The sequence below is a fragment of the Raphanus sativus genome, unplaced genomic scaffold (assembly GCF_000801105.2).
Source record: "Raphanus sativus cultivar WK10039 unplaced genomic scaffold, ASM80110v3 Scaffold1651, whole genome shotgun sequence".
NCBI lineage: Eukaryota > Viridiplantae > Streptophyta > Magnoliopsida > Brassicales > Brassicaceae > Raphanus > Raphanus sativus.
Window position 1 is genome coordinate 3,381 of NW_026616960.1, and position 12,060 is coordinate 15,440.

General features: G+C 36.3%; 3 protein-coding genes across 3 annotated transcripts; 2 read left to right on the forward strand and 1 right to left on the reverse strand.

Moving 5' to 3' along the window:
* Nucleotides 1-1,267: 1,267 nt before the first annotated feature.
* LOC108850113 (uncharacterized) lies at nt 1,268-3,484 on the reverse strand. Its single transcript, XM_056999167.1, has 2 exons — nt 1,996-3,484; nt 1,268-1,621 (listed from the first exon to the last, which is right to left on the reverse strand). The coding sequence occupies exons 1-2, from the start codon at nt 3,287-3,289 to the stop codon at nt 1,593-1,595; spliced, it is 1,323 nt and encodes a 440-aa protein (XP_056855147.1). The 5' UTR covers nt 3,290-3,484; the 3' UTR covers nt 1,268-1,592.
* Nucleotides 3,485-4,877: 1,393 nt separating this feature from the next.
* LOC108853677 (fe(2+) transport protein 1) lies at nt 4,878-6,421 on the forward strand. The gene is made up of 3 exons (XM_018627093.2): nt 4,878-5,500; nt 5,603-5,752; nt 5,842-6,421. The coding sequence occupies exons 1-3, from the start codon at nt 4,919-4,921 to the stop codon at nt 6,145-6,147; spliced, it is 1,038 nt and encodes a 345-aa protein (XP_018482595.1). The 5' UTR covers nt 4,878-4,918; the 3' UTR covers nt 6,148-6,421.
* Nucleotides 6,422-10,078: 3,657 nt separating this feature from the next.
* LOC130504549 (fe(2+) transport protein 1-like) lies at nt 10,079-11,652 on the forward strand. Its single transcript, XM_056999166.1, has 3 exons — nt 10,079-10,715; nt 10,851-11,000; nt 11,072-11,652. The coding sequence occupies exons 1-3, from the start codon at nt 10,134-10,136 to the stop codon at nt 11,375-11,377; spliced, it is 1,038 nt and encodes a 345-aa protein (XP_056855146.1). The 5' UTR covers nt 10,079-10,133; the 3' UTR covers nt 11,378-11,652.
* Nucleotides 11,653-12,060: the final 408 nt, after the last annotated feature.

The following is a 12,060-nucleotide window of genomic DNA, read 5'->3' on the forward strand; positions in this document are numbered from 1 at the left end:
CTTCAGGAAGGGATACAACATCCCAAGTATCAGTATCTTCAAAAGCCAACAGCTCCACATTCATAGCCTTAGTCCATTTCTCAGATTGTATGGCCTCAAGAAAAGATTTTGGTTCTAGGTCAGAGGTAAAATGGAGGATAACATTGCGGAAGGGAGTAGAAATATTGTCATAAGAAAGAACATCAGATAAAGGATAGGGAGTGGTATGGGAAGAAGCGGGTAAAATAGGATCAGAGGGTAAGATATCAGAGAAAGGGAAGGGTTTTGTATGAGAAGGAGCGTTAAAATCAGTAGCTTGGGTGAGGTAACAGTGGTACTCAGTCAGATACTTAGGTGCCCGAGACATGCGTTTTGGTCTATCAGTACGAGTCTCAACAACATTAGGTACCAGAGGAGGATGGGAGGAGGAGGGTATGGTACTAGGATGTGATGCAGATGGATGAGATGCAGGGGAAGATGTATGAGATGGAACACTATCATGAACAGGAGGTGAAGATGCAACAGGATGATGAACAGGAATTGATGAAGATGCAGAGTGATCATGAGGTGAAGAAAAAACAGAGTAATCAGGCGAAACATTAGTAGGAAAAACAGGAAGAATAGAAGAATGGAAGAAATCAGAAAACTCAGTAGATTTATCACGTTGAAAAGGGAAAATATGTTCATGAAACACAACATCTCGAGAAATAGAAATAACATGAGTATCAAAATCGAGAACCTTATAGCCTTTGTAACCATCCTGATAACCAATGAAAACAGAAGCACGAGCACGCGGTGAAAACTTATGACGAGTTTTAGGAAGAGTTGAAGTGAAGCACAAGCAACCAAAAGTGCGAAGAAAACTGTAATCAGGAGGTTTTTTCATCAAGATTTCAAAAGGAGATTTGTTATTCAAACCAGGAGAAGGCATGCGATTTATAAGAAAAGCAGCAGTGGTGATACATTCAGACCAGTAGATCAAAGGAACATTAGCTTGAAAAAGCAAAGACCGAGCCACATTCAAAAGATGTTGATGTTTACGCTCAACTACGGAATTTTGTTGAGGTCTATCAACACAAGAAAAATAATGAATGATTCCATTTTGTTTTAGAAAAGTAGTGAAAGACAATTCAGGAGCGTTATCAGAACGAATGGACTTAATGGTTTTATCAAACTGAGTTTTGATGAGTTGAACAAACGAAGGAAAAATAGTAAGAACATCACTCTTGTTTTTAAGCATATAAATCCAAGTCACACGAGAACAATCATCGACAATAGTAAGGAAATAACGAAAACCATCTCTTGATTCATGAGCAAAGGGACCCCAAGTATCCAAATGGATCAAATCAAAAGGTTCAGCAGTCATGTTATTGTGAGAAACAAAAGGCAATCGTTTCTACTTTGCTAAAGGACAAATTAAGCAGGGAGCATCTTTATTGAAAACAGGTTTTGAAAGCGATAAAGCATCAGACAAGCCACGAAGAACTTCAAAGGAGGGATGACCGAGACGATGATGCCACAAATCTTCAGTAGAAAAGAAAGAAGCAGCAATATGCGAAGAACTAGCCAAGATATCAAGTTCAAGAATGTAAAGCCGATGAAGAACTCTACCTCTACCAATCGTCAAGGCCTGAGAAAGGTCCTGAAGAATGCAAAAATCAGGATAGAAATGAGCAGAAGCATTGCTATGAGTTAAAAGAGAACTAACACTTACCAAGTTGAAATGAAAAGAAGGGACATATAAGACATCATGTAAAATCAGATCAGGAGAAAGATGCACAATGCCTACATGACTAATGAGTTCCCTAGTACCATTGGGGAGGGTGACAGTGGTGTGGTTAACTGGTGATGTTGAGACAAATAGAGATAGATCAGAACACACGTGACTCGTAGCACCACTATCTATTATCCAAGCACCACTAGGTAAATGAGAAGCAAGGGATGAATAGCATTGATGTTGAAAAGTAAGGCAATTGTTTTCAAAACGAAGGCTAGAAGATGGAAAAGGAATGGTACCAGCAGAGGAAAGAGAGGACATAACACCATGAGATGTGACTGAGGCTGGAACAGGAGCTGAAAGCTGTTGAGAACCGAGTTGAGATGTGATCTGATTTAACATGTGTTGACCTTCCTGAGAGTAAGAAGCAGCACCAGAAGTCGGCTGAGAACCATCAGTAGCAGAAGAATCTGTTGCGATTTGAGCAACCAGAGGATCCTTAGAACCATTAGGAGGATAATACTGCTGATTCTGGTGCTGAGATTGAACAGGACGAGGAGATTGATAATTCTTCTGTTGCAGAGGTCGCATTCCAGAAGAAGGAGCTTGTGGAACATTAGGCCTAGGACCCGAAGGAGGACGATAGCCAGAGTTAGAAGGAGCACGATAACCAGGGGGATAACCATAGATTTGGTAACACTTGTTAACAGTGTGCCCCAACAAACCACAGTGAGTGCATAGAGGTCGTTTAGAACGAAAGGCATTGTAAGCGGCAATGAACTCAGGTGGCACATTCTCTTGAGACTGAGCATAAAAGATAGCAGGATCAGTAGAGATAGCAGGTTTAATAGTCTTCTGACGTTCGTCTTGAGCCACAATGTTGAAAGCATCTTCCATGTTAGGTAACGGCTTGAGCATGAGAATATGACGACGAGTCTGCTCATAGCTATCATTGAGACCCATTAGAAACTTAGTGACCTTGCTTCTCTCCTGTAAACGTTCCCACAAAACAGCAATACCACACTCACATTTTCCACAAGTGCACAATGGCAATTCCACATAATTCTTGTATTCTTCCCAAAGAGTGATCAATTCTGTATAGTAAGAGCTAACATCCATAGAACCTTGTTGAATCGAGCTAATACGTTGTTCAATCTCAAAAACGCGAGGAGCATCATCCTGTTTGAAACGACTCAAAAGACTCTTCCAAATGCCCTCAGCAGTAGAGATAAACAACAAACTCTGCCCAATCTTCTTACTAACAGAATTCAATAACCAAGTAGCGACCATATCGTTGCAACGAGACCAAGATCCAGCATCAGGATGATCAGGAGAAGGTTTAGGTACCGTACCAGTGACGAAACCAAGTTTGTTGCGAACGTTCAGAGCCATCTGAACGGAGCGTCGCCAAGCATGGAAATCGGCACCGGAGGTAAGACGATCAGTCACCAACTGAAGTCCGGCATGATCATGATGATGCAAATAGTAGGGATTGTTATATTGATCGAAAGATGGACGAGAAGAATCCGACGAACGGTGAAATCCAGCTGGATCATCAGACGGAAGGTGAGACGAATGTGATCCAAACGACATCGGATCTTCAAATCAAGGAGAGATGATCGTAGTGGAAGAGCGAAGAAACGATGAAGACGATAACCAAATCCGGATCCGATTAAACGGAGAATCGGAGAAGAAAACAAAAGAAAAGTGAAGCGATCGAAGCAAGATGATGAAGAATCAAAGAGATGAAGTGAAAGAAAAATAGATCTGAGATCGAGGAGCTCATGATCCAGAATCGATGGGAGGCTCTGATACCATATCAAGAGTGATGAGTGAAATGAAAATTGTATTATCAGAGTTAGTTTGTCACTGTACAGAGTGTTGTTTATATACATCCTAACTGACAGTAACGCCGTTATAACTAACTATATACAGCTCATATGTACGTTAATATTAAACGGCTCTATGTATCCTAATACATACAATGTGGAGAGAACGCAATGCTAAAAGAACAGCCGAAAGATATCAACAGTTTGGTCAGATTTGTGGGAAGGACTATGAGACTAAAATTGCTATCTGTGAAAGGGAAGGGGCAGCAGCACCTTGAGGAAGGCTTAATAACTTGATTTGCGACTCAAGAGAATGGAAGAGATGGAGGAGCAGGATCATTCTTATAGAGTAAAGATTTTGATGGTGTAAATACATAGAATCACAGTTACACTTAATGTAAAAAAAAATTGCTTGAATAAAATTTAACATTCATTCAGAAAAAAAGATACATACGTTCCTTTTACAAAACTCAAACTACGAAAAGAGGAATCTACTTTCATACGTGCTGCATGTATGTCTTGCTGACTGTATTGCAACCATGCAAAGAACACAAGCTCTCACGTGCGAATTTGTGCTGGTCGCAATCCTATAAATTACATATAAACCTAATCGATACTTAAATATACGATAAAAGTAAACGTGTCTGAGAGTTGACTAACCGATTTTACGCAACTAGCTAAAGACGCATGGGGTTGACTTCGACCGCTCGACAAACGGCACGAAAGTTGCAGTTTTGGAAATTCCCTCCTGGGTCAATGGTACTAATTCATGTGACAATTTTTTATTTGAGTGATTAAAGACTAAAAAACTAAAACTATTTAAACTATATCAGAATATGATTCAATTTTTGGATTGTTTGTCTGTTCAGAAGTAGATGTTGGTTATTTATAACAACTGGCTAGCATAGATATACATTTATATTACACAATTGTTTTATAAATTATAATGAATTGTGTTAGCATGCAATGATAAGGCCTAAATTTAAGCAAAAATATAATTAAATATTTTTTTGTATAAGATGTAGGCAGAATTTTCTTCATATATATCTACAGTTTTATTATTTATAAAACGAATTATCTAATAAATCTACAGCTTTTATATAAATTTTGTAAAATATGGTATAGCTACTCTTGAACTTAACGGATGTTATATATAATCTTGTAAATCTATTTTTTTTTGTAAAATCTTGTAAAGTTTCTTGGTGAGTATTTCCTTCTGGAATATTATTAGTTAATCTGTTTCATATTCAACATAGCAAGTAGTCTCGTCATCAATGACAATAGATGGCGGCATGGAAACAACAAGCAGACCTTACTATATAACTTGACTCATCCAGTAAGTCTAAAGACAGACATTAAACAAGCCAAAGACAAACTCCAGAAGAAAACAAAAATGGCTTCAACTTCAGCATTTTTCATGAAAGTAATGTTCCTCGCACTCATCTTTCTCTCTTTTACAATCTCTCCGTCAACTTCAACGGCGCCCCAAGACTGCGCAAGCGAGTTAGAGAACCCATGCGTCAACAAGGCTAAAGCTTTGCCTCTCAAAATCATAGCAATCGCAGCAATCCTAGTCGCAAGCATGATTGGTGTTGGTGCTCCTCTCTTTAGCCATTCCGTGCCATTCCTTCAACCCGACGGGAACATTTTCACGATCGTTAAATGTTTCGCCTCAGGGATTATCCTCGGAACTGGTTTTATGCACGTCTTGCCTGATTCTTTCGAGATGTTGTCTTCACAATGCCTCAAAGAGAACCCGTGGCACAAATTTCCTTTCTCCGGGTTTCTTGCTATGTTGTCCGGTCTAATCACTTTAGTCATCGATTCCATGGCTACGAGCATTTATACTAGCAAGAACGCAGTTGGAATCGTACCACATGGTCATGGTCACGGCCCTGGAAATGATGTTACCTTACCCACGAAAGATGGAGATTCCGCGAGTGCACAACTCTTGAGATATCGAGTCATTGCTATGGTTAGTACACATTATATATAAAAATATTAGAAACTGATATATTAATCGTCGTTACCATTTCAAATGATATATAACCGAATATAAATGTTATGAATTACGTAGGTACTGGAACTTGGAATCATAGTTCACTCTGTAGTCATTGGACTATCTCTAGGAGCAACAAGTGACACTTGCACCATTAAAGGACTCATCGCAGCTCTTTGCTTCCATCAAATGTTCGAAGGCATGGGTCTTGGTGGTTGCATCCTCCAGGTACATAAGACTATATATCAGAAAATTTTATCTACTGTCAAGATGTTAACACTGTAAATAATAAACGTTAATGTTTTATATGTTTTCAGGCTGAGTATACGAACTTGAAAAAGTTTCTTATGGCGTTCTTTTTTGCGGTGACAACGCCTTTTGGAATAGCCTTAGGGATCGCTCTTTCGACCATCTACAGAGACAATAGTCCCTCTGCATTGGTAACTGTTGGATTGCTCAATGCATGCTCCGCAGGATTGCTCATCTACATGGCGCTTGTGGACCTTCTTGCGGCAGAGTTCATGGGACCAAAGCTTCAAGGTAGCATCAAAATGCAGATCAAGTGTTTCATTGCAGCTCTTCTTGGGTGCGGTGGCATGTCGATCATCGCCAAATGGGCTTAACTAATTCCACGGATAGTACTACTGCAGAATTGAAGTCATGTGGATTTCGTTGTCGAACTTAAAAGACCTCATTAGGTTTAACTCTCGACTCTTTAATCGTGTTTTTTTCCCTTTACAAGATATACTTAGTATCTATCATATTTAATGTCTTTTAATATATATATGTATTGTGGTTGGTTCAACAAGTCTTTCCTTTTGTTTACGGGGTAATAATTAATTCTTGTAGTATAATGTTTTCTCATGTCATTTAAATAAATAAGACTCTTTTTCAAGATTTGCAAATTATAAAAAATAAAATAATTTTTACAACTCTTTCCGTGCCACAAATTTAATATTTATGAACAGTTCACACATATTAGGAACAAATTAAGTTTGTATCATAAATGCATTATCTTTTGCGAATATCAATTTTCAGTAAAGTTAAACCAATAGTAATGCAGTAAAATTAATAAATTTTGTTAAAAGTTATGACTTCCTATTATTAAATAATAGAAAATTTATAAAAATATAAAAGTTTTATCTTTGTGAAAAAAAATTCAGAATTTGTGTCTATGTAGAACAGATGGTGTATTAATAAACCCGCAAGATGAAATATTAACTCATTTGTATTAAAAATAATAATGATAATGTATGATAACAGTGATACTAGAAAAAAACAAAATGAATCAAATATAATAAAAAGACAAGAGGAGATTCTTATAGTCTTTTTTTTTTGTTTAGGATCTTCTTAGTATATAATTTTCTATAATCTTTTAGGCATTTGAATATAATACTAATTTAATAATACATTTAGTTAGTATGTCTGTTGATAAAATTTATAAACAATTCTAAATTTTTTACAAATATTACAATTAAAAGTTTCTAAATTATGTTTGTATATCAACATTGCTATAAAACTTAATAGGAATTTTTTTACCAAAAATGTCATCTTGTATCATATGTCTCAATCGGTGGTTTAAGTGGCCTATATATAGGGTTTGATATAGTATACTCTTTACATGTCTTATATTATCATATCCCTACTTGTTTTGTTTTGATTTTTCAAGTACTAGTCATTATCAAGTCAGATATCAAATGTGAAATTTAGATATTTGTAAGTATAAGATAAGTAACAAGTATGTAAAAATATCTGATTTTGGGCTTTATATTACTTATTAATTGCATCAAAATATATTTTTGTTGTTAAAAAAGAGTAAACATTACCCTTAACCGAGAGATTCATGTTTTTGCTCATTTCTCTCTCTTTTACATTGTGCATAAATATTTCGTTTATATTAACTCTCTGTTTTAAGTAAGTAAACAAAATAAATTCTAATATTCGTTTCTGATAGAACATTATTCAGAAACTACGAATTAAGTTAGAAGAAAAATAGAGAACAGAGACAAATATCCGTTTAGGATTTCTTATTAATGATGTGATAATAATTTACAAACCCTTAGATTTATATTATACAGCCTAAAAAAAACCCGATTTCCTTTTTCCAATAGGAATAGTAATTTTCCTAAACCAAAAAGGCATACCGTACCGCGGGGCCGTAGGTCCCCGCACCCCCAGATGTCAACCTTGATAGCGAGTTTATCTTCCTTGCGCCTACGACGCCTTGACTATGTCCGATCCACGAGTGATGGGCATTTTACTGATGCATCAGAGATTTAAGACACACAGATACAACATTTTAAATATTCAAAAATATGTGTAAATAATTCACAAGTACTTGTAAAGTAATTAACAAGTACTAAATCATAACAAATAACTTGTAAGTAATTTATTCTTAAGCAAATATTTATTTACAAGTCCAAATTTGTATTCGTACAAAATAAGTCAAGTATCAAATATAATTGAAATTACAAATACCCGGGTTGTGATGGATCTCTTTTTCTTTTTGAACAACCAATACTTGCATTAACTAAGAAAGAGTTTAATACAAGATCTCAAAGAAAGAAACAAAGAACAGATTCGCAAGACGATCTGCAGCAGAGTTTTGATCTCTTGAATAAAAGAAAACACAATAAAGTCGAAAGAACGGGATAGGCACTCCACATCTATGAGAACTCCATAGAGTTCCATCAGATACATCCTCGAGTGTATATCTCTGATGAACAGTGCCGGCTTACTATACCGGGTGGTAAGTGCGACCGCCCCAGGACCCATCCCAACTTTTAATTTTTTTTTTATTTTTTTTTCTTTTATCAACATATGTGTACTAGAACTAAATTTAAATAGTGTTACAAAATATAATAATACGTAACATTGTAATCAAAACAAAGAAAAACATATGAATTTTTACTTTTGTATTAAAAATAAATTTGATAATAATTAAAATATTAAAGATTAATACTAACAGGCCCAAAAATTTTGTTTTTGCCCAAAGGTCTACGTGGATGTTGAGCCGGCCCTGCTGATGAACTTTTCAGAATCGGATCTAATCCAGACGTTGTCGGCGGAGAGGACTTGTGCTTCAGCTACCGTTTCCCTCAAAGCAAGCGTTTCAGTGAGTAAAGGCGATGATACATTCGCGCAGACTTTTGAACCGGTGAGTGACGGAGCGAGCTCAGATGAGGAGACCCAACCAAGGCCTGCAGAGAGGGTATCTCTAGACCATGCGGCGTCGGAGTTCCAGATGATAGTGCCTGGAGGCACCATGTTCGGCTCGACCAGGAGAACGACTAGGTACTGCATTGACCAAACAAAAAGCAGGAATAGCTCTATTCTCGAAAATCAGAAGTTTTATAATTATATGTGATTTGAACTGGTTCTTGGGTCGTTAACAATATGCATACCATATTGGTTAATTTCTGAAGTTTATTTTGTTTATGTATTCGAAGTGGATTCTTTGTTGATATTCACATTGCTACCGGTTGGACCAATATCATCGTATTTGTTTTGATAATTTGACGTAAATATACACACATTCTAATAATTGTAGGGTATGCTATCTTAGAATAAAAATATAATAACATCATCAACACAAGAAGGTACATCAGTAACCCAATGACGGTGATCAAATGGTTGAAAGCTTCCACTTTATAGAGTTGGGTTTTCTTAACACGTAGAAAAGATACAAAAACATATTTTCTTATCTTCAGAATAAAATATAATTGTATTTCCTTCTTTATCGGGTAGAGAAGTCATTGTGTATCAAAGTCATATTGTGTATCATATTTTGGACTCGGCAAATGAATCTGTAGTTGTGAATTTAGGTCAAGATTTGTTTGAACCAATTAATGGAACAGCCAATTTTGCATATTACGCGACTGCATTTTACAATTCTATTCATTCTAGTTTTTTTTTTTTGATAGACTTTATCCGCTGATCTGACCGGTTCCGAGAAGAAGATACTTAATGCTATAAAATGAATTGGCCTGAAAACGTACCAATACCAACTTAGTGTAAAGATAAAAAAAGAGCACATATGAATTGTGACAACCTGTAACTTGTCTAATGACCCAAACATACTAGTCCTTCAATTTTAATATAATTATTGTGTCTCAGATTAAATAATGTTTTTCAATTTTTAATTTAAATTTATTAAATTTTTCTGCTATATAATTTTTGTACTTTATAATTTTTATTGCATTTATTATTTGAATTTTTGGTTAAATTGATAATTAATGATGTATTTATTTAAAAGAAATTAAATATTTATAAATTTGGATACAATAATTAACTTAAAACAACAACTAATATAAAAACAAAAAACAAAGAGATTTAGAACTTTAAAAACTTCAATTTTATATTTTCCATGATTATATAATAACACTTTCACAAAACTAATTTATACATATATAATAGACAATATACATTTTATTCTTATCCTAAGGAATATAAATAGAGTATGTCAACTGAAAAACAATAATTTCTTCAGCTGCGACAATAAATGGCATGAAATATACCGGCACACATTACTATATAAACCGACTCATCCAACAAGTCCAAAGACACAAACATTTTACAATCTGAAACACAACTCCAAAAGAAAAAAAAAATGGCTTCAACTTCAACACTTTTAATCAAAACAACCTTCATCATACTCATCTTTGTCTCGTTTACAATTTCTTCAGCAACTTCAACGGTGCCTGATGAATGCGCAAGCGAGTCAGCGAACCCGTGCGTCAACAAAGCTAAAGCTTTGCCTCTCAAAATCATAGCTATCGCCACAATCCTAGTCGCTAGCATGATTGGGGTGGGTGCTCCTCTCTTTAGCCGTTCTGTGCCGTTCCTCCGACCCGACGGTGACATTTTCACAGTTGTTAAATGCTTTGCCTCCGGGATCATCCTCGGAACCGGTTTTATGCACGTGTTGCCCGATTCTTTCGACATGTTATCATCACAATGTCTTGAAGAGAACCCGTGGCACAAGTTTCCCTTCACGGGATTTCTCGCTATGTTGTCCGGTCTAATCACTCTAGCCATCGATTCCATGGCTACGAGCCTCTATACTAGCAAAAACGCAGTTGGGATCATACCCCATGGTCATGGTCACGGCCCCGCAAATAATGTTACCTTACCAACGAAAGATGATGATTCCACGAGTGCACAACTCTTGCGATACCGAGTCATAGCTATGGTTAGTAGTAAATACACATGGAAATATTATAAACTTATTAATCGACACATTACTATTTTTTTCTTCTTTTTGACTTTATCAGTTTAGATGACATATTACTGAATATCATTCAATTTAATTTCGATGGATATTTAGGTCTTGGAGCTTGGAATAATAGTTCACTCTGTGGTCATTGGACTGTCTCTAGGAGCAACTAATGATACTTGCACCATTAAAGGACTCATCGCAGCTCTTTGCTTCCATCAAATGTTTGAAGGCATGGGACTTGGAGGTTGCATTCTCCAGGTATATAAAATTGTATATAATAAACTTTTATCTTATCTTCTTCAAATGTTTAATGTTTGGCATATTTTCAGGCTGAGTACACGAACTTGAAAAAGTTTGTTATGGCGTTCTTTTTCGCCGTGACAACGCCATTCGGAATAGCGTTAGGAATTGCTCTATCAACAGTTTACAGAGAAAACAGTCCTAATGCGTTGATAACTGTTGGACTTCTCAATGCATGCTCGGCCGGATTGCTCATCTACATGGCACTCGTTGATCTTTTAGCTGCAGAGTTCATGGGGCCAAAGCTTCAAGGCAGCATCAAAATGCAGCTCAAATGTTTGGCCGCAGCTCTTCTAGGGTGCGGTGGAATGTCGATTCTCGCCAAATGGGCCTAACTAATGCTGCGGCATGTGGATTTCTTTATCGAACTGAAGAACCGTTTTTAGGTTTAAGTCTTGATCCTCTATCGGTTTTATTTCCTCGTAATGCACTTACGTGGTACTATCTATCACATTTGAAAGAACATGTCTTTTGATAGATATGTAAATGTAATTAGTCCCACGAGTCTATAGTCTTTTTCAATGTTCTCTCGATTTTTCTTGGTCTTAGCTCTTGGCGTGTAATGTTCTCGCAAGTTGTATATTAATAATACTTTTGTTTCTTCTCAAAATTAGCAGTTTAACAAAAGTGGCCGGTTTTAAGATTTTAGCGCCCATAAACATTTAGTAATAATTTTAATATATTTTTTTGTATACGTTGAAGCTTTATTTCTATATATGTTATTTTTAAAATTATAAGTCAACCAAAATTTTACTAAGTAGTGTTCAGATCCGCTCTCGGTAAAGAACCACTACACTAATCTACACTAAATTCTGCAACGGTCCAACCTACAGGCCGGTATATAGAATTAGGCCCAGTCAATAGGTCCCGTCAGTAGAGTTAGGCCACTATATAGGTCCCGTCTATAGAACTAGGCCTGTGTATAGGCTCATTGTCAACTTACTTGCATACCATACTAGCATACTGCTTCCATTGTTTTCTTTTTCTAATAACCGTGGAGATCAGGCGACCGAGGTCA